Below are 22,822 nucleotides of genomic sequence, written 5' to 3' on the forward strand. Positions count from 1 at the left end.
CGCGCCGCGCGCCGCTCCTGTGCGCCTGCGCCGCGCTCACGACCGCCGGCGCGCCTGCGCACTGCTCGCCGCCCGTGGGCCCAGCCAGCGCTTGCGCGGTGGCACGGGCGAGTGGGGGGGCGAGGAGGTGGAGGAGGAGGAGTAGGAGGAGGAGGAGGTGGCGGCGAGAAGATGGCGACTTCGAACAATCCGCGGAAATTCAGCGAGAAGATCGCGCTGCACAATCAGAAGCAGGCGGAGGAGACGGCGGCCTTCGAGGAGGTCATGAAGGACCTGAGCCTGACGCGGGCCGCGCGGGTAAGGGGGCTGCCCGCGCCGACCCTTCAGGGCCGGCGGAGGGAGGGAGGGGGCGCGTGTCCGGCGCGTGCACGGGGCGGGGTGGGGGGGGGCGCGGCGGGGGCGGGGCGCGCGCGGCGGGGGCGGGGCTTGGCACGGCCCGAGGGGGACAGGTGTCCCCACGCCCCGGGCGTCGTGGGCGGGACAGGTGACCCCACAAAATCCATACCTGATGGGGTACAGGTGCCTCGCATCACTGCTCCCCGGTGGAGACAGGGGCCTCTATATCATTACTACTAGGAGGGAACAGGTGCTAGTACCTCGTCGTTACCTGACAGGGGACAGGTGTCCCTACATCATTGTTACCCGAGGGGGACAGGTGCCCCACATTATTACTACCTGGAAGGGACAGGTGCCCCCGCATCATTGCTACCTGGGGGGGCAGGATGACACAGGTGTATGAGCTGGGTGCTGCTTGCAAGCACCATTGGTAGCTGGGGGTGAGGGTGCAAGTGCCCCCGCATCCTTGCTACCTGGGAGGGACAGATGCCCTCCCATTCTTGCTACCTGAGGGGGACCGGTGTCTCTACGTCATGGTTACCTGTGCCTTTACTCCCTGGGTGTTGGGGGAGGAACAGATGTCCCCACTTGCAGAGCTGAGGTGGGACAGGGATCTCTCCCTCTTGGACAGCTGAGGGAATGGTCAGATCCTGTCCCCCAGGGGGTCCAGAGGGGGGCCAAGAAGGCAGATTGTGCTCAGTCCTGGAACTTGGAGTTGAGACAGCTGCCCCATCTCCATGTAGCCCATATGGTGGGGGCCAGGTGATGTTCCTCCCAGTGGAACAGGGGATGCTGACCACAGCCCCTGCCCTCTCAGGACCAGGGTGGAGGGCCAGGTCTGCCTCAGGTGGCTGGGCGCATTTGGTGTGCAGGGGCAGGCCAGGTTCTGCCAGGCTCCTGGCTGGCAGAGCAGATACCCCGCAAATCTCACCTGGGAAGTTGCTGTGGGCCAGGAGCAGGGGCTTGATTGGGGCTGGTGTCTGAGCACGGCAAGGCACCCGAGTTCCTCAGGCCTCAGTTTCTTCCCTTGTCAGGCATCCTAGCAAGACCTTCCTCTTGGGTCAGGGTGGTGAGCACACTTTGCAAAGGTGATGCTGAATCTCCACTTTGTTCTTGCAGTGTGGTGAGACCTCTCTCCTGCATCCTGGGGCCTTGGGGAGGGTTTGGGTGGGCTTTGCAGATGCTCATATCCCTGGTTTCCAGATTCAGCCACTGATGTGACTGGCTCAGGTGGACTTAACCTCAGTCTCTGATTCCTTAGGTAGCACTTTCAGTGTGTGTTACTTTGTAACTAGTTGTTTGTTTCTCTGAGAGATTGTGACCTTATAGACTAGGATTTGTGTCTTCATTTCTGTGTTGGTAATGATTGGGAGCTCACTGTCACCCAGGTACTGCTTTAGGCATGCTCGGTGAGTGTGCCACATCTGTCCTCCCAGCTCCAAGCAGCTACATTCTTGCTCAGGATGTACAGAAAGAGATGGCTGGTGAATGAATGAATGAAAAAAAAATAAGAAAATGGCCAGGTGTGGTGGCTCATGCCTGTAATCCCAGCACTTTGGAAGGCTGAGGCAGTGGATCACCTGAGGTCAGGAGTTCGAGACCAGCCTGGCCAACGTGGTGAAACCCTGTCTGTACTAAAAATATAAAAATTAGCTGGACGTGGTGGTAGGTACCTGTAATCCCAGCTACTGGGGAGGTTGAGGTGGGAGAATCACTTGAACCTGGGAGGTGGAGGTTGCAGTGAGCCGAGATCATGTTACTGTACTCCAGCCTGGGTGACAGGAGTGAAACTCCATTTCAAAAAAAGAAAATAAGAAGAAAGTGTGCAACTTGAGCATCCTTCCACGTGAGTGTCCCCCACATATCAGGGCTTCTGAGGCAGGAGTGGCCACTTCTTTTTGTCTCCAGCACATGGTGTGTGCTGGCGTGCAGTTGTTGTCAAATGTTTGCAGTGTGACCGGAAGAAAGGGGTCACGGTAGGTTCATGGGTGTCATTCTGATTAGAAGTCCAGTTTCTGCGTGGGATTGGAAATAGATTATTGTTGTTGAAAACATCTCTTTAAAATAATAGCTTTATTGAGATATGATTCACACATCATACAATTTACTTGTTTAAAGTGTACAGTTTGGTGGTTTTTAGTATATTCACAGAGTTGTGCAACCACCCCTATTTTGTAATTCCAGAACACTTTTTATCCACCCAGAAAGAAACCCCGTCCCCATTAACAGTCACTCCCCATTCCCCCTCCCCTAGCCCCTGGCAAGCACTAAGCTGTCTTCTGTCTCTGTGGGTTTTCCTATTCTGGGCATTTTATATAAATGGAATCACACAACACGTGGCCTTTTGTGACTGGCATCTTTCACTCAGCATCATGTTTTCGAGGTTCATCTCTGTAGTATCATGGATCAGTGCTTCGTTCCTTTTTAGGGTCAAGTAATATTCTGTTGTATGGATATATTGTATTTGTTTATCCATTCATCAGTCAATGAATTTAGAAAAATTCTGAGGCCAAGTGCAGTGGCTCACACTTGTAATCCCAGCACTTTGGGAGGCCAAGGTGAGTGGATGACCTGAGGTCAGGAGTTCGAGACCAGCCTGGCCAACATGGTGAAACCCATCTCTACTAAAAATACAAAAATTAGTCGGGTGTGGTGGCACATGCCTGTAATCCCAGCTACTCGGGAGGCTTAGACAGAAGAATCGCTTGAACCTGGGAAGTGGAGGTTGCAGTGAGCTGAGATTGTGTCACTGTACTCCAGCCTTAGCAACAGAGTGAGACTCCATCTCAAAACAAAAACAAAAACAAGATTCTGAAGATATGCAGGTGGCAGTTCTTTCAGCCCTGGAAACCATTTCCCATCTTCCTCATCACCTGGGGTCAGGGGAGCATGGGCTCTGGGCAGAGGTGAGTTCACACTAGATTTTTAGACACAAAGCATTGTTCTCTTTCTGGGGCAGGGGGTGATTCTGCCCCCCAGGGGACACTTGGTGATGTCTGGAGACATTTTGGGTCATCATGATTAGGGGGTGCTTCTAGCATCTGGTGGGTGGAGGCTGGGATGCTGCCCAACCCCCTACATGTAGTGCACAGGATGGCCCCATCGTGTGGAATAATCTGGCCCCAGATGTCGGCAGTGCCAAGACTGAGAAACTTTTTTTTTTTTTTTTTTGAGATAGACTCTTGCTCTGTTGCCCAGGCTGGAGTGCAGTGGCGCAATCTCGGCTCACTGCAACCTCTGCCTCCCGAGTTCAAGTGATTCTCCTTCCTCAGCCTCCCGAGTAGCTGGGATTACAGGCATCTGCCACCATGCCTGGCTAATTTTTGTATTTGTAGCAGAGATGGGGTTTGTAGTAGAGACCGTGTTGGCCAGGCTGGTCTCGAACTCCTGACCTCAGGTGATCCGGCCACCTCGGCCTCCCAAATTGCTGGGATTACAGGCGTGAGCCACTGTGCCCAGCCAAGGCTGAGAAACTTTTGATTAGAGGTGTAACAGTGAGGTGGGCCAGGGTGTGAGCTTTGCACCTGGTCAGGTAGAGTTCCATCCTTTGCTCCCACCTATATGGCTGTGCCGTCTCTGGCAGGCTGCGACCAGGGTGGGCAAGCTTATTCCCAGCTTGACTGGCCACTGCACAGTCCAAGTGGCATGTCCGCCGTGCCTGGAGCAGGTGAATGAACCTATATGATGTGGGCTTCCCTCCTGCAGCCATGGCGCGCTGCCTCCCATACTGTAGACAGCAGGAGTTTGGCCACACCTGCAGCCAGGTGAGGCATGGTCCGGTCGGCACCTGCTCCTCTCCTTTGAATTCCAAAGGACAGCATGTCACTCATGCGTGTCTGTTCACAGTTGCCGGTGGTGATGGCACCTGAGGTGTCTTGCTGCCGTGGAAGGCCAGTCAGCAGATGTTTGGCTAGAAGACAGGGACCTCACCAGGGCACAAGCACTGAAGGGTTGGGGGACAGGGCGTAAAGTCGGGAGACTGTTTGCAGGTCTCGGGGCGGAGGGGTGGGTGTGTGGGCGTTCCCTCCCACTCTTAGGCTTGGGTCAGCGTGACAGGCAGGCTGTCTATGGCGCTCTGCTGTGTGACACTGGGTGGGTTTCTCAACCCCTCTGGGCCGTAGAATCCTGACTTGTAAAGTTGGGGCAGCGGGTTCATTCCGTCAAATGACAATTTTCATTGTCTGGCATGTCTCAAGAGACTGGGGTGCTGGAGCTCCTGCAGTGTACAGGGCATACGGGGCTGTGTTCTTGGGGAGCCAGCATAGTTTTAGGGGGGACAGGAGAGCATCAATGCATCCGAATGAAGCAGACGCCCTCAGAAGGTGGCACATGCTGGGAGAGAAGTGGCTCAGCCACGTGCTAGGAGTGGCTGGGACAGGGGTGACACAGCATCCCCAGAGAGCAGGGAAGAGCACTTCAGATCGGGGACAGGCACAGTCAGAGCCTTGTGGTGGGAACGACTTGGCGAGTTTGAGAATGGGTGGAAAGCAGGGAGGAGGGCAGGTGAGGCTGCAAGAGCTTGGATCTCCCCTGAGGGAGGGGTCTGGGAAGCCTCCCTGCTTGTTTTGTTTGTTTGTTTTTTTGTTTTTGTTTTTGTTTTTTTGGAGAAGGAGCCCCCCCGTCGCCCAGGCTGGAGTGTGGTGGTGCGATCTTGACTCACTGCAACCTCTGCCTTCTGGGTTCAAGCGATTCTTCTGCCTCAGCCTCCCAAGTAGCTGGAATTACAGGCATGCACCACCACGCCTGAGTAATTTTGTATTTTTAGTAGAGATGGGGTTTCTCCATGTTGGTCAGGCTGGTCTTGAACTCCCGACCTCAGGTGATCCGCCCACCTTGGCCTCCTGGAATGCTGGGATTACAGGTGTGAGCCACGGCGCCTGGCCCCGCTTGTTTTTGTAACAGCTTTATTGAGATGTCATTTCCATGGCATTCCGCCACTCAGTGGCTTTTAGTATATTCACATTTGCACAGCCAACACCAGTCAACTTGAGAACATTTCGTACCCCCAGAAAGAGACCCTGTCCCCATCAACAGTTACTTCCCACTCCCCCTTGCCCAGCCCCTGGCAGCCACAAATCTGCTTTGCTTGCTTGCTTTCTTTTTTTTTGGAGACAGAGTCTCAGCTCTGTCACCCAGTCTGGAGTGCAGTGGCACAATCTCAGCTCACTACAACCTCTGCCTCCCGGGTTCCAGTGATTCTCCTGCCTCAGCCTCCTGAGTAGCTGGGATTACAGGCAGGTGCCACCACACCCGGCTAATTTTTGTATTTTTGAGTAGAGACAGGGTTTTGCCATGTTGGGCAGGCTGGTCTCGAACTCCTGACCTCAAGTGATTCACCCGCCTTGGCCTCCCAAAGTGCTGCGATTGCAGGTGTGAGCCACCACACCTGGTCAACTAATCTGGTTTCTGTCTCTATGGATTTGCCTGTTCTGGACATTTCATATCAATAGAATCCTACACAGTGAGGCGAATCCTGCACCACGAAGCCTTTTGTGTCTGCCTTGTTTTACTTAGCATCGTGACTTCAAGCCTCTAACTTGGATCAGTGCTTCATTTCTTTCTTTCTTTTTCTTTCTTTCTTTTTTTTTTTTTGAGACAGAGTCTTGCTCTGTCTCCCAGGCTGGAGTGTAGTAGCACAGTCATGGCTCACTGCAACCTCTGCCTCCCGAGTTCAAGCGATTCTCCTGCCTCAGCTTCCTGAGTAGCTGGGATTACAGGCGCCTGCCACCACATCCTGCTAAGTTTTGTATTTTTAGTAGAGATGGGGTTTCTCCATGTTGGCCAGGCTGGTCTTGAACTCCTGACCTCAGGTGATCCGCCCGCCTCAGCCTCCCAAAATGCTGAGATTACAGGCGTGAACCACTGTGCCTGGCCTCCATTTATTTCTTAAAATTGGTGGCATGGACAGACGCAGTGGCTCATGCCTGTAACCCCGGCACTTTGGGAGGCCAAGGAGGTGGGTGGATCACCTGAGGTTGGGAGTTCGAGACCAGCCTGGCCAACATGGTGAAACCCCATCTCTACTAAAAATACAAAAATTAGCTGGATGTGGTGGCACACGCCTGTAATCCCAGCTACTTGGGAGGCTGAGGCGGAGAATTGCTTGATCCCGGGAGGCAGAGGTTGCAGTGAGCCCAGATTACGCCACTGCACAACAGCCTGGGCGACAGAGTGAGACTCCATCTCAAAAAAAAAAAAATTGATGGCCATATATATATATATATATATATATATATATGTAACATAACACTTACCATTTCGACGTTTTTTAAGTATAAAATTCAGTGGCATTAAGTTTATTCCCAGTGTGGTGTACCGTCACCGGCATGGCTCAGTAATAGTTCATGTCATATTCCATGGTGTGGGTCTACCCCGTTTTGTCCATTCATCTGGCCATGAACACGGGTTGTTTCCACCTTTGGCTGTCGTGAATCACGCTGCTGTTGGCATCTTTGTCCACGTTTTTGGGTGGATGTATATCTTCATTTCTCAGAGCATGTGCTGGGGAGTAGAGTTGCCGGGTCCTCTGGTAACTCTCCATTTATCCATTTGAGGATGTCGTGTGTCTCAGGAGGATAGCTGTGGCTGTGAGTGGGATGGGTGTGGTGTGAGCAGCCGCTGCAGGTGTCCAGATCAGGGGGAATGATGGCTGGAGCAAGGGGGTGACAGAGCGGGTGGATTTGGTGACATTTCTGCAGCAGAGCCACCCAGACGTGCTGGAGGATTGGATGTTGGGGGTGAGGGGAAGGGAAGGGGGGAGTGTCGTCTGCTTGCCAGGGGTTCAGGACATTGGGGATTCCTCGTATGACTGATCATTGACGACCTCAGACAGCAACACCTGGGCCAGAAAAAGTACCCAGGCAAGACAGTCACGGTGGCATGGTCAGGGCTGAAGGAGGGCACTCTCCTGCTGTTACCTACTGTGAAGCTGGAGTAAAACGGGCCCCTGGGCTGCAGGCACAGCGCAGTGGTGGCTCAGGTTAGCTGAGTGTGGAGCCCGCCCCCCAGTCCTGGCTTTGGCGCTATTTGTTTCTGTGCCGGCTGCTTCAGCTGTCTGCTGCCATCCGCAGCCTCCGTATACAGGCAGGACTCCCTGAGCTGCTCCCTGAACAAAAGGTGGGGCAAGCTGCCCTCATCCTCATCACTCTCCAGGCCCCTCCAAAAAGCTAAGCTGTCTCAGTACTCCCCAGGTTGTGAGCTGCATGCCCTGCAGCAGGCTGAGTGGTGGCCGCTAAAAAACATCTGCTCACCTTCTAGCCCTGTAACCCGTGAATTGGACCTTAGTTGGAAAAAAGGTTTCTGTAGATGTGATTAAGGTAAGGATCTGGAGATGAGATCATCCTGGGGGGGTGGCCCTAAATCCAGTGACTGGTATCCTTATGAAGAGTGGGCCATGGCTGGGCGCAGTGGCTCACTCCTATAATCCCAGCACTTTGGGAGGCCGGGGTGGGCAGATCACGAGGTCAGGAGATCGAGACCATCCTGGCTAACATGGTGAAACCCCGTCTCTACTAAAAATACAAAAAAATTAGCTGGGCGTGGTGGTGAGCGCCTGTAGTCCCAGCTACTCGGGAGGCTGAGGCAGGAGAATGGCATGAACCTGGGAGGCAGAGCTTGCAGTGAGCCGAGATCACGCCACTGCGCTCGAGCATGGGTGACAGAGCGAGACTCTGTCTCAAAAAAAAAAAAAAAAAAAAAAAAAAAGAAGAGTGGGCTGGGAGTGGCGATGCATGCCTTTAATCCCAGAGTTTTCAGAGGCCGAGGCAGGAGGATTGTTTGAGCCCAGGAGTTTGAGGTTACAGTGAGTTATGATCACTCCAGCCTGGGTGACAGAGTGAGATCCTGTCTCAAAAAAAAAGAAAAAGAAAAAGAAAAAGGAAAAGATGGAGGGGGACCAGGCACAGTGGCTCACGCCTGTAATCCCAGCATTTTGAGAGGCTGAGATGGGACGATAACTTGGAGCCAGGAGTTTGAGACCAGCCTGGGCCACAAAGTGAGAACTCATCTCTATGAAAAAAATTTTTTTTTAATTAGCCAGGTGTGGTGGTGTGCATCTGTAGTCCCAGCCACTTGGGAGGGTGAAGCGGGAGGATCACTTGAGCCCAAGAGTTAAGGCTGTGGTGAGCCATGATTGTACCATTGCACTCCAGCTGGGGTAAAAGAGTGAGACCCTTTTCTCCAAAAAAAAAAAAAAAAAAAAAAAAAAAAAAAAAAAAGACAAGAAAGGACACAGAGACACAGGGGAGAGGACCATGTGACAATGGAGGCAGAGATTGGAGCGATGTGGTCACAAGTCAAGGAATGCCCAGAGCCCCCAGAAGCTGCAAGGGATAGGAAGGGTCTTCCCCTAGAGCCTCTGGAGGAAGCATGGGCCTGCCGGTGCCTCTTTTTTTTTTTTTTTTTTTTTTGAGATGGAGTCTCACTCTGTCGCCCATGTTGGAGTGCAGTGGCGTGATCTCGGCTCACTGCAACCTCCTTCTCCCGTGTTCAAGCGATCCTCCTGCCTCAGCCTCCCGAGTAACTGGGATTACAGGCTCCTGCCACCACGCCTGGGTAATTTTTGTATTTTCAGTAGAGATGGGGTTCATCCTATTGGCCAGGCCGATCTCGAACTCCTGGCCTCAAATGATCCACCTGCCTCGGCCTCCCAATGTGCTGGGATTACAGGTGTGAGCCACCGCGCTCGGTCTTCCCCACCCCCACTCTTAGGACACAATCCAAACCCGAACACTGAGCTCCTACACTCCAACCCCGACCCTGTGGTCCTGATCCTCCACCCCAGGCCCTGCTCTTGCTGTCTCCCTCTGTCTCATCCAGTGTAGAGCAAGGGCCCCTGCTACTAAAAAGGGCTGAATGAAGGGTCCACTCCGGGCCTCGGTGGTAACCCCACACAAAACCTGCGGAGCCAGCTGGAGCTGGCTGGACTTATGCATCTGCAAGCGGCCGCAGCCCTGTCCTGATGTGAAGTCCACAAGGTTACCTGGTGCTACAGGTTCTTTCAGGCCCGGGGTTCCTTGCCACTGGCTAAAGTCACAAATGACCACAAAGTGAGGGGCATGAAAAACAGAAATTAATTCCCTCACCGTCATCAATATGATGAAACCCCGTCTCTACTAAAAATACAAAAATTAGCTGGGCATGGTGGCATGCACCTGTAATCCCAGCTACTCAGGAGGCTGAGACAGGAGAATTGCTTGAACTTCAGAGGTGGAGGTTGCTGTGAGCAGAGATCGTGCCATTGCACTCCAGCCTGGGCAACAAGAGTGAAACTCTGTCTCAAAAAAAAAAAAAAAAAAAGAAGTGGTTAGGGTGTGCAGCGACCAGGTCCACGTGCTCTGGGGAATCTGGGAGGGCTTCCTGGACCCTCAGCGTGTGTGAAACCAGGGGCTGCAGGGCTGGGTGAGGAGCAGATGTCCCTGGCTCAGGAACAGGCATGGCACTTGTGGCTCTGCAGTTAGAAATTCATTTTTCTGGGCCGGGCACGGTGGCTCACGCCTGTAATCCCAGCACTTTGGGAGGCTGAGGCGGGCGGATCACAAGGTCAGGAGATAGAGACTATCCTGGCTAACATGGTGAAACCCTGTCTCTACTAAAAATACAAAAAATTAGCCGGGCATGGTGGCACATGCCTGTAGTCCCAGCTACTCGGGAGGCTGAGACAGGAGAATCGCTTGAACCTGGGAGGTGGAGGTTGCAGTGAGCCAAGATCGTGCCACTGTACTCCAGCCTGGGTGACAGAGCGAGATTCCGTCTCAAAAAAAAAAAAAAGAAATTCATTTTTTGGCCGGGTATGGTAGCTCACACCTGTAATCCTAGTATTTTGGGAGGCCGAGGTGGGCAGATCACGAGGTCAAGAGATCGAGACCACCCTGGGCAACATAGTGAAACTCTGTCTTTACTAAAAATACAAAAGTTAGCCAGGTGTGGTGGTGTGCACCTGTAGTCCCAGCTACTTGGGAGGGTGAGGCAAGAGAATTGCTTGAACCAGGGTGCTGGAGGTTGCAGTGAGCCGAGATTGTTCCACTGCACTCCAGCCTGGGTGACAGAGTGAGACACCGTCTAAAAAAAAAAAAAAATTCATTTTTCATGGCTTGCCAGCACCTACCACCAAATGTGCAATCAAGACAGGTTTTACCAAGGAGCTTAACTCTTTTGTTTTTTTTTTTTTTTTGAAACAGTTTCTCTCTGTCGCCCAGGCTAGAGTGCAGTGGTGTGATCTCAGCTCACTGCAAGCTCCGCCTCCTGGGTTCACGCCCTTCTCCTGCCTCAGCCTCCTGAGTGGCTGGGGCTACAGGCGCCCACCACCATGCCCGGCTACTTTTTTTTGTATTTTTAGTAGCGACAGGGTTTCACCATGTTCGCCAGGATGGTCTTGATCTGATCTCGTGATCCACCCGCCTTAGCCTCCCAAAGTGCTGGGATTACAGGCGTGAGCCACCATGCCCGGCCCGCTTAACTCTTACTGTTTGCAGGCACACTGATGTACTCTGTTTTGTTCTAATATGAAAATTAGCCTGGACTGGGTGGGCACAGTGGCTCACACCTGTCATCCCAGCGCTTTGGGAGGCCAAGGCAGGTGGACCACCTGAGGTCAGGAGTTCGAGCCAGCCTGGCCAACATGGTAAAACCCTGTCTCTACTAAAATACAAAAATTAGCTGGGCATGGTGGCGGGCACCTGTAACCCCAGCTATTCTGGAGGCTGAGGAAGGAGAATCGCTTGAACCTGAAAGGTGGAGGTTGCAGTGAGCTGAGATTGCACCACTGCACTCCCCAGCCTGGGTAACAGAGCGAGACTCCGTCTCAGAAAAAAAAAAAAAAAATAGGCTGGCATGGTGGCTCATGCCTGTGGTCCCAGCTACTTGGGAGGCTGAGGCGAGAGGTTCTCTTGAGCCTAGGAGCTTGAGGCTGCAGTGAACTATGATCACGCCACTTCACTCCAGCCTGGCCGACAGAGAGACTCCATCTCAAAAAAAAAAAAAAAAAGAAGAAGAAGAAAGAAAGAAGAAAAAAATAAAAAGTACCAGTTGGGACCCACTGAATTGATGACTTACTAATCCAGAGCTCTGTAAGCTACGTCTCTTTATTTTATTAGAACATGGGCACAACCATTTATTCCTTTTTTGTGGCTGCTTTTGTGGGACATCAGCATAGTCCCATGCAACAGAGATCATGCTGTCCACTGTGGCTTTGACCTCCTGGGCTCTAGCGATCCTCCCACCTCAGCCCCCTGAGTAGCTGGGACCACAGGTGTTAGCCACCATGCCCGGCTAATTTTTTTATTTTTTGTAGAGACAGGGTCTTCTCCCTGTGTTGTCCAGGCTGGTCTCAAACTCCTGTGCTCAAGCAATTGTCCCATCTTGGCCTCCCAGAGTGTTGGGATTACAGGTGTCAGTCACTGCGCCAGGCGCATCTGGCCCTTCACAGAAGGGATTGGCTGGCCTCTGGGACTCCCACACAGTTTGAAACCCACTGACCTCAAGTGTTAAGGAAGATCAGCTGCAGGGGCTGGGGGTGGTTAGCAAGGAGAGTGAGGTTGGTGGCAGTTCTCCCACTTTCAGCGACCTCTTTTTTTTTTTTTTTGAGAGAGGGAGTCTTGCTCCTATAAGATCTTGGCTCACTGCAACCTCTGCCTCCTGGGTTCAAGTGATTCTCCTGCCTCAGCCTCCCAAGTAGCGGAGACTATAGGCACGCGCCACCATGCCCAGCCAATTTTTGTATTTTTAGTAGAGATGAGGTTTCACCATGTTGGCCAGGCTGCTCTCCAACTCCTGACATCAAGTGATCTGCCCGCCTCAGCCTCCTAAAGTGCTGGGATCACAGGCATGAGCCAATGTGCCCAGCTAATTTTTGTACTTTTGGTGGAGATGGGGGTTTCGCCATGTTTGCCAGGCCGGTCTCGAACTCCTGGTCTCGAGATTTGCCCGCCTTCGCCTCTCAAAGTGCTGGGATTACAGATGTGAGCCACTGCGCCCGGCCTGGGGATTTCTTTTTTTAAATGGGACTCTGTAAAATGCCATATGGACAGCACAAGTGGGGTCTGCCCTGGGGAGAGACTGGCCTGAACCCAGGGTCAGGGAAACATCAAAATCCACAGGTTATTCCGTGCAGAGTAGGGGGCTCACTTGGGGCCGATTCTGCCCCCGGGGGCATTTGGCAACTTTTGGGGACATTTGTGGTTGTCACGACGGGGAATGGGGTGCTACTGGCATCCAGTGGGCAGAGACTGAGGATACTGGTCAACACTACAGTACACACGGCTGGGTGTGGTGGCTCACGCTTGTAATCCCAGCACTCTGGGAGGCTGAGACAGGCAGATCACGAGGTCAGGAGATCCAGACCATCCTGGCTAACACAGTGAAACCCCGTCTCTACTAAAAATACGGAAAATTGGCTGGGCATGGTGGTGGGCGCCTGTGGTCCCAGCTACTCGGGAGGGTGAGGCAGGAGAATGGCGTGAACCCGGGAGGCAGAGCTTGCGGTGAGCCGAGATCGCATCACTGCGCTCCAGCCTGGGCGACAGAGTGAGACTCCATCTCAAAAACAAACAAACAAACAAAAACACTACAGTACACAGGACGGCCCCCACCACAGGGAATTATCCAGCCCTAAGTGTCAGCAGTGTCACAGTCCAGAAGCCCTGGTGTCAGGCCCTGTGTGTGCCGGGAGCATGCAGGTGCAGAGGGGTGGGTGGAGGCTACTGGCTACATGAGATGCAAACCTGGATCCTGCAGTACATGACTGCTCCGGGCAGCTGGTGGCATCCTCCCGGGTTTACAGAGTGGGAGACAGGCCCGGAGAGCGAATGTCATAGAGCGCTAGAGTGGAGAGGCTGCCATCTGACCCAGGTTGGACTAACCCCGCAGCCTGCGTGTTTTTGCCGTGTCACGGAGTTCTGGGAGTTGGCCGGCTGGTCAGGGTGGGGCAGGGCGGTTCAGGCTGCTGGAAGCCTGTGTGCCGAGGAGGGGGCCCTCAGAGCGGGTACGACAGTGGGTGGAGGGCCTGGAGCCAGGCCCTGCCATGTGGAGCCATGGAAGGTTCTAGTGGGATGGCAATGTGCGTGACAGTGGGGGTCCAGGGAGTGGCAGGAACTGGCCTTGCTAGAATCCATGTATTTGTGCACAGTGGATTGTTGCAGTAACTCATGAGAAAGGGCCTGTTGCCTGCCCCCATGGCACAGATGAGAAATTGAGGCACAGGAGGTCACATGGCTGACGGTGGGAGGAGGAGCTGGGACTTGAACCTGTGTCTGACTCCAAGGCCCATGCGGAGGACCTTGTTGTACGCTGAGCCTCTCAGTTCATGTTCATCTGTTGAGAAGCATAGAGGTCATCCCTGGTTTTTCTCAACCTAAACATTCTTTGTGTTTGTCCCAGTGCATGTACTGGGGGAGTGGGGACCTCTCCAAGGTGCCTGCCTGGGAATGGCCCCACCTGTGTGTCCCTGAGCCCCCTCCAGTAGGGAGGAGGGTGAGCAGCTGGAGGTGTGCCACTCATGGAGGAAGACTCGGGGCATTTAGGAGGTGATGGTGACAGGGATTATTGGGAGGACGGGTGGGGGAGTCCCAGGCTGCAGCGTGGGAACCAGAATCACAGGGGAGGGTTGGGGGGTAGGAGAGTCCTGCTTCACCTTGGAGCTCATGGGATAGAACACACCCCCACTTTATTTCTGGTTGGGGTATGTCTCTGACCTCCAACAGGTCCTGCGTGGCCCCTGGGTGGAGGTGGGTGCCCTGTTCTTCTGGGTGTGGCTGTGGTGCCAGCAGCTGGATGGGGGTCCAGGTGTGTAAATAAGGAAGTGCCGTGCGCCTCGAGGGCCAGGGATGCCCGAGAGCCAATGTTTATTATTTGCCAACTGGAAACGAAGCGTGGCCGGGGCTTCCTCCTTGGGATTCTTGCACAGAGGGATTCAGAAGCACTTGGCACCGGGGGGAGCAGCCCCATCGGTGTCCAGCCAGGGCCACACAGTCAGCCTCAGCCCCCACCTCGCTTCCTTCTGGGCGAGCTTAGACCTGGGAGGCCTCTGTTTTTTTGGAGTGCCGTGGTGTGATCTCGGCTCAGCAACCTCTGCCTCTCGTGTTCAAGCGATTCTCCTGCCTCAGCCTCCTGAATAGCTGGGATTACAAGCTTGCACCGCCATACCTGGCTAATTTTTGCATTTTTGGTAGAGATGGGGTTTCACCATGTTGGCCAGGCTGGTCTCCAACTTCTGACCTCAAGTAATTCTCCCTCCTTGGCCTCCCAAAATGCTGGGATTACAGGCATGAGCCAATGCTCTTGGCCCAACCTGGGAGGCCCTGCTGTCTTTGGTGCATGGTGCAGTAGGGGTCACAGTGGTCTCTGCCTCATTGGATCATGGTGAGACGTGAATGTGAAGGCATCTGGTGTATCTGGAATGGGGCCTGGCATAGATACTCACTGTGTGCTCACTGCTGCCAAGATGCTGGAGGTGTGGCTACTGTGGACACATGGTGTACCCAGTTGGCACTGGGCAGGCATTTGGCAGGCATCCAACAGGTGCTTGATGGGGACACAGCAGGCCTGCAAGAGGCACTTTGTGCCCACACAAGGAAATATTTAGCAGATGTTCAGTAGGTGCCCAGTAGATGCTCAGCAGGCACACAGTGTGTACTCAGCTGGTGTTCAACAGGCTAATGGTATGTACTCAGCTGGTGCTCAGCAGGCTTACAGTGTGTGTTCTGCAGGTGCTCAGCAGGTGCACGGTGTGTTCTGCAGTGTGTACTCAGCAGGTGCTCAGCAGGCACACGGTAGGTGCTCAGCAGGTGCACAGTTTGTGTTCTGCAGGCGCTCAGCAGGCGCAGCATGTACTCAGCAGGCGCTCAGCAAGCACTCAGCAGGCACACAGTGTATACTCAGCAAGTGCTTAGTAGGTGCACAGTGTTTACTCAGCAGGCACTCAGCAGGCACAGTGTGTACTCAGCAAGTGCTTAGCAGGTGCACAGTGTGTACCCAGCAGGCGCTCAGCAGGCACAGTGTGTACTCAGCAAGTGCTTAGCAGGTGCACAGTGTGTACTCAGCAGGTGCTTAGCAGGCACACAGTTTGTACTCAGCAGGCGCTCAGCAGGCACACACACAGTGTGTACTCAGCAAGTGCTTAGCAGGTGCACAGTGTGTACTCAGCAGGCACTCAGCAGGCACAGTGTGTACTCAGGCGCTCAGCAGGCACAGTGTGTACTCAGCAGGCACTCAGCAGGTGCACAGTGTGTACTCAGCAGGTGCACAGTGTATACTCACCGGGCGCTCAGCAGATGTGCAGTGTGTGCTCAGCAGGTGCTCAGCAGATGCGCAGTGTGTACTCATCAGGTTCTCAGCACATGCACAGTGTGTACTAAGCAGGTGCTCAGCAAGTGCCGTGTGTACTTAGCAGGCACTTAGCAGGCTCACAGTGTGTATTCCACAGGTGCACAATGTGTATACAGGTGCTCAGCAGGCGTACAGTGTTCAGCAGGCACACGGTGTGTATTCAGCAGGTGCACAGTGTGTATTTGGTTGCTGAGCAAGTGCACACTGTGTACTCAGTAGGCGCAGTGTGTGCTCTGCGGGCACTCAGCAGGTGCACAGTGTGTATTTAGCAGGCGCTCAGCAGGTGCATAATGTGTATTTAGCAGGTACTCAGCAGGCGTACCGTGTGTGCTCTGCAGGCGCTTAGCAGGTGCACAGTGTGTATTTAGCAGGCACTCAGCTGACACACCGTGTGTATTTAGCAGGCGCTCAGCAGGCACAGTGTGAACTCAGCAGGTGCTCAGCAGGCATCAGCAGGCTCTGGAATCTGACCTCCCTGTGGGCAGGCCTGTCTCCAGTTCATTCTGGAATCTCATAGAAGCAGGTGCTAAGAGGGCCAGTACCATGTCACATGGTCCAATGTCCCCACTTCAGTCCTGGGAGGGGTGTGCGGGGTCTTCTCAATACCTCCATCTGGGAACATGTACCAGCTGTTGAGGGGCCCTGAAGTGAGAAGAGTAGTTTGTGGTATTCCTGGAGCTCACATTTTTCTAAGCAAATCCTGAGCCTGTATACTTGTACGGAACACAGTGTGTTCCAGGGTCAAATCCTCGGGGTAGGATGACCCTGGGGCTGCATGGTGGTGCCCACCCTGCCCTCTGAGTGCCTGAACAAGAAGCACTGGGGTGGCCTGGTGAGTTCTCCCCGCAGCAGTGAGGGTTTGGATAGGAAAGTCCATTCCTCGAGTCAGTTGGTATTTCCTGAGCATCTCCTGTGAGCTGGCCCTGGAGACACCTTGGAGAGCAGGTCAGCTGGAGACCCTGCCCTAGGGAGTGACAGGAAGCCACACCTGTGCCAGCTGGCCCTGCCCCTGAGGTTGCGGCTCTGAGCCAAAGCAAAGAGCCTGGCCTCGCCTGGCTCTGGGGGTGATGCCTCGTGGGCCAGGGTGAGGGGTTGAGATCGGGTCCTGGGGTGGGGAGGGTTTTGAGCAGGGCAGTGATGTGGGATTTATGCTTTGCAAGGATCCCATTGGCTGCCATGTGGGGACAGGCCTGGGAGGAACGAGTAGGGAGCAGCAGGAGGCCTAGGAGGGGCCAGGGCAGGTGTCCCCCGGAGATAGTGGGTGCTGGGGCTCTGTGATGACCTGGGGCTTGGCAAAGGCGGGCTTGTGACAGACTGAGCCTCATCTCGGCAGCTGTGACACCCATGGATCCTGAGCCTGATTCCCCAGGAGGGTGGGCGACGGGAGGGTTATGTTAAGTGGCTGCGTCTTCCATCTCAGGGAGCCCCACACTGGGGAACGTCACCACTATAGCGGCTGAGAGGCTTTGGGTCCTCATTTACTACATAAAATTCCCCCTTCTCTGTACTTGGGTCCTGACGCCTCCGCTGGTCCCAGGAGTTTCACTCCGTGGGGTGGGGTTGAAGGGTGGGGTGAGGCCCAGAGGAGCTGAGTCTGCTTGGAAGGGTGGGCCTTCTCCCACTGAGGGTGCTAATACCCTGTGCCCATATCCTAGCCACCCTGTCCCTTATCCACATACCCCACTCTGGTATTTCAACAGCCCAGAGACCACCACGGTGCTTGGGGGCTCTCGGCAAGGGGGCGAAGCCTCCCTGAGAACTTCTGCAGGCCGCCCTTCTCTTCCCTTTCCTGCCGGGGCTCTTGCTGCAGAGAAGCTCTCTGCCACGCTTTTTTTTTTTTTAATAAAAAAAATGAAAATAAAGAAATCATTTATGTTTCAAAACTTTGATTAAAATTGAAAACAGAAACACCACAGCACTTCCCGTTTCCTCTGCATCTGGCACCACTCACCTGGGTGCAGAGGGTGGGTGGGTGCATGCCAGCCGGTCATTCGCCCGGAAATCTCTGGGAGGAAGTATCAGCACAGCCTAGCAGGGCGCCTGGGACTGGCTCTGTGGGCTGGCCGTCCCTCTGGCTGGGGACACGGGGAGGCCGAGCGTGTCCGCAAAGACACGCGAGCTGTCCACCTTTCTGGGCTGCAGGGGTCTGCGGAACCTCGGAACCTCGGAGGGGCTCTCTGTCTGCTTCAGCGTCTCTTTCTTAAGTGACTGAAAGCAGAGGCTCCCTGCTGCGTTACACCATTGAGTCCTTTCGCATCTGTGCGCATCCCGCTTCCATCGCTGCGGGGATCCCTTCGGTCCTCCCAGGCAGGCGAGATTGGTGGCTGTAATTAGGACAGGAGTGGCTCATTATATCATCACAGAATAAATGCACAGACCCTGGGGATGATTTATGGTCCCAACAGCCTATCTTTGCGCCCGGGCGGCCTCGGCCTCTGTTCGGCAAGGAGCCTGCTAATCCCTTCACTGCCGGCTCAGCCGGGGGCAGAGGGAGGAGCCTGAAGGTCCACCATGGGGTGGAGGCTGCCTGCTCGCGGGCCCGCCCCCGGAGCCCGGGGCTCATCACGCTGCTCTATGCGCCTCTGTTGGCTCCTGCCAAACAGTCCCTCCCTTCTGTGCCTCAGTTTCCTGGCTGTAAAAAGGGGGTGCTCACAGAGCCCCCTTGAGGAGTCGTCACATGGATTAGATGATGCATCCACGCAAAGTGTCTGGCCCCGTGCCCGGCCCGTGGTGGGTGCACACCTTGAAAGATGCCTGCTTGGCCGAGGCCAGCTGTTGAGCTGCTACTTGGGGCAACAGTGAGAGCAGGATCGCACCTTGTTCACCTCTGTGCCTTGGCCCAGAATGTGACAGCTGCCACTGTGTGGCTTATGGGTCATCTGTTTAGTTTCACCTGAGGGAGTATTCATTGCTGTTAACTGTTTCTTATGAGATAGGATTTTTGTTTTTTGTTTTTTGAGACAGAATCTCACTCTGTCACCCAGGCTGGAGTGCAATGGCGCCATCTCAGCTCACTGCAACGTCCACCTCCTGGGTTCAAGCGATTCTCCTACCTCAGCCTCCTGAGTAGCTGGGATTACAGGCGTGTGTCACCAGGCCCAGCTAATGTTTTTTATTTTTTTTGTATTTTTAGTAGAGACGGGGTTTCACCATGTTGGTCGGGCAGGTCTCCAACTCCTGATCTCAAATGATCCGCCCACCTCGGCCTCCCAAAGTGCTGGGATTATAGGCATGAGCCACTGCGCCCACCGTTTTGTTTTTTTTTTTTTTTTTGAGACGGAGTTTCACTCTTGTTGCCCAGGCTGGAGTACAGTGGTGCAATCTCGGCTCACCGCAACCTCCTCCTCCCGGGTTCAAGCAATTCTCCTGCCTCAGCCTCCCGAGTAGCTGGGATTATAGGCGTGTACCACCACACCCGGCTAATTTTGTATTGTTAATAGAGATGGGGTTTCTCCATGTTGGTCAGGCTGGTCTTGAACTCCCGACCTCAGGTGATTTGCCCGCCTCAGCCTCCCAAAGTGCTGGCATTACAGGCGTGAGCCACCGTGCCCAGCATTTTTTTTTTTTTTTTTTTTTTGAGACAAGGTCTGGCTCTGTTGCCCAGGCTGGACTGCAGTGGTGCGATCTTGGCTCACTGTAGCCTCAATTTCCTGGGCTCAGGCAGTCCTCCTGCCTCAGCCGCCTGAGTAGCTGAGACCATAGGCGTGTACCACCACAGCTGGCTAATTTTTAGTATATATTTTTTGTAGAGACGGGAGTCTCCCTGTGTTGCCTACGCTGGTCTCAAACTCCTGGGCTTAAGTGATCCTCCTCCTGCCTGGGCCTCCCAAAGTGCTGGCTTGAGCCCCATACCTGGCTTCTTAGGGGATAGTCTTTTTTTTTTTTTTTTTTTGAGATGGATTTTCGCTCTTGTTGCTCAGGCTGGAGTGCAATGGCGCAATCTTGCCTCACCGCAACCTCCACCTCCCGGGTTCAAGCGATTCTCCTGCCCTCAGCCTCCCAAGTAGCTGGGATTTCAGGTATGTGCCACCACACCCGGCTAATTTTGTATTTTTAGCAGAGGCAGGGTTTCTCCATGTTGGTCAGGCTGGTCTCGAATTCCCAACCTCAGGTGATCCACCTGCCTCGGCCGCCCAAAGTGCTGGGATTACACAGGAGATAGTCTCTTAGACTTTGTGAAAAGTTTTGGAGGTAGTGCAGGGAATACCCATAACCCCCCACCTGTTTCCCACGTTGTGAACATCACACGTGACCTGGTTGCAACGGCCAGGCTGGGACCTCCAGTTGTCACAGTTCTTTTTTTTTTTTTTTTTGAGATGGAGTCTCGCTCTCGCTCTGTTGCCTCAATTTCCTGGGCTCAGGCAGTCCTCCTGCCTCAGCCTCCTGAGTAGCTGAGACTCGGCTCACTGTAAGCTCCACCTCCTGGGTTCACGCCATTCTCCTGCCTCAGCCTCCCGAGTAGCTGGGACTACAGGTGCCTGCCACCACGCCCGGCTAATTTTTTTGTGTGTATTTTTAGTAGAGATGGGGTTTCACCGTGTTAGCCAGGACGGTCTCGGTCAGGATAGAGACGGGGTTTCACTGTGTTAGCCAGGATGGTCTCAATCTCCTGACCTCGTGATCTGCCCACCTTGGCCTCCCAAAGTGCTGGGATTACAGGCGTGAGCCACCGCTCCTGGCCCAGTTGTCACAGTTCTATTAACTAGACTCCAGACTGTGTTTGGATTTCCCCGGATTGCTCCTTTAAGCACCTTCTCTGGACAGGGTTATGTGTTGCATTTATTTACTTACGTATTTATTTATGCATTTATTTATTTATTTATGATAGAGTCTTGTTCTGTCGCCTAGGCTGGAGTGCAGTGGTGCGATCTCAGCTCACTGCAACCTCCACCTCCCAGGTTCAAGCGATTCTGGTGTCTTAGCCTCCCAAGTAGCTGGGATTATAGGCATGCACCACCACGCCCGGCTAATTTTTGTGTTTTTAGTAGAGATGGTGTTTTGCCGTGTTGACCAGGCTGGTCTTGAACTGCTGACCTCAGATGATTCGCTTGCCTTGGCCTCCCAAAGTGCTAGGATTATAGGTTTGAGCCACCATGCCTGGCTAATTTTTGCATTTTTAGTAGAGATGGGGTTTCACTATGTTGGCCAGGCTGGTCTCGAACTCCTGACCCCAAGTAATCTGCCTGCCTTGGCCTCCCAAAATGCTGGGATTGCAGGCGAGAGCCACCGCGCCTGGCAACGTGTTGCATTTAGTCAAAGCATCTCCTTTGATTCCTCCAATCTGTGACGGTTCCTCAATGTCTCCTCATCATCTGTGACCTTCACCCTCTTGAGGAGAGCTGGTCAGGTGTTTTGTGGAATGTCCTTATTGTGGTCTTGTGGAGGTTTTCTGGCAATTGGACTGAGGTTGTGGGATTTTGGTGGGGATCCCACAGAAGTGAAGTGCTCGTTTTCTTTTTATATTTTTTCTTTTTTTATATTTAAAATAGGGATCTGCCTGTGTTGCCCAGGTTGGAGTGCAGTGCTCACTGCAGCCAGGAATTCCTGGGCTCAAGCAGTCTTTCCACCTCAGCCTTTCAAGTAGCTGGGACTACACCATCATGCCTGGCTAAGTTTTAAAATTCTTTTGTAGAGACGGGGGTCTTGCCATGTTGCCCAGGCTCAAGTGATCCACCCTCTTTGGTCTCCCAAAGTGCTAGGATTACAGGCGTGAGTCACCATGCCCAGCCTTTTTCTTTTTTTTAAATTTAGTAAAATACACATAACATGTGCCCAGATGCGGTAGCTCTTGTCTGTAAGCCCAGCACTTTGGGAGACTGAAGCAGGTGGATCACCTGAGGTGAGGAGTTCGAGACCAGTCTAGTCAACATGTTGAAACCCCGTCTCTATTAAAAATACAAAAATTAGCTGGGTGTGGTGGCGGGCGCCTGTAATCCCAGCTACTCGGGATGCTGAGGCAGGAGAATCGCTTGAACCCTGGAGGCAGAGGTTGCAGTGAGCCATGATCGCACCACTGCACTGCAGCCTGGGCAACAGAACAAGACCCTGTCTCAAAAACAAACCAAAAACAAAACAAATACACATAACGTGTAAGTTACTGTCTTAACCTTAAGTGTGCAGTTCAGTGGCATTTAGTAAGTACCCTCACATTGTTTTGCAATCATCACCACCATCTGTGTTCAGAGCTTTTGCATCTTCCCTCACAGAAACTCTGTCCCCATTAAACACTCACCCACCCACCCCCTACCCCCCAACCCCCAACCCCCACCCTCCTACTACCCTCCATTCCCTCCCAGCCCCTGGCAACCACCATCCTACTTTCCACCTCTATGAGTTTGACGACTCCAGGGACCTCATGTAAGGAGAATCATCCAGGATTTATCATTTTGTGTCTGGCTTATTTCACTGAGCATAATGTCCTCAAGGTTCGTCCACATTGTAACATGTGTCAGAACGTCCTTCCCCTCTAAGGCTGTTATTCCACTGTATGGATGGGACACATTTTGTTTATCCGTTCATCTGTTGATGGACATTTGGCTGGTTTCACCGTTTGGCTATTGTGCGTAGTGCTGCTGTGAACATTGGTGTACATCTCTTTGAGTCCCTACTCATAATTTTTTTGGGTATATTCCCAGACATGGGATTGCTGGATCATGTGTAATTGTATGTTTAATTTTTTTTGAGACAGAGTTTTGCTCTACCACCCATGCTGGAGTGCAGTGGCGTGATCTCGGCTCACCACATCCTCTGCCTCCTGGGTTCAGGCGGTTCTGCCTCAGCCTCCCGAGTAGCTGGAATTACAGGCGCATGCCACCACACCTGGCTAATCTTTGTGTTTTTAATGGAGATGGGGGTTTCACCATGTTCGCCAGGCTGGTCTCGAACTCCTGACCTCAGATGATCCACCTGCCTTGGCCTCCCAAAGTGCTGGGATTACAGGCGTGAACCACCACGCCCAGCCAGCATGTTTAATTTTTTGAGGAACTGCCACACTGTTCTCTGTAGTGGCTATACCATTTTATGTTCCTACCAACAGTGTATAAGGATTTCAGTTTCTCCATATCCTCAATAACACTTGTTATTTTCTGATTTTTTGATAATAGCCATCCTAATGTCTACTAATATTTACTAATCCTAATATCATTTTTTCTGCAAAAAATGATAT

General features: G+C 53.3%; 1 protein-coding gene across 5 annotated transcripts in view; it reads left to right on the forward strand.

The window, feature by feature from the left end:
• The window catches only part of CRTC1 (CREB regulated transcription coactivator 1), a 99,424-nt gene continuing 76,602 nt past the window's right edge, over positions 1–22,822 (forward strand). For 3 of the 5 annotated variants that reach the window (XM_008971020.4, XM_008971021.4, XM_063600037.1), the window contains exon 1: positions 1–297. In XM_008971020.4, coding sequence (XP_008969268.2) covers positions 172–297 — 126 coding nt within the window. In that variant the 5' untranslated portion in view covers positions 1–171. The remainder of the gene's footprint in view (positions 298–22,822) is intronic. The other 2 variants (XM_003817748.4, XM_063600038.1) reach the window with 1 other exon arrangement.

The sequence above is a fragment of the Pan paniscus genome, chromosome 20, assembly GCF_029289425.2.
Source record: "Pan paniscus chromosome 20, NHGRI_mPanPan1-v2.0_pri, whole genome shotgun sequence".
NCBI lineage: Eukaryota > Metazoa > Chordata > Mammalia > Primates > Hominidae > Pan > Pan paniscus.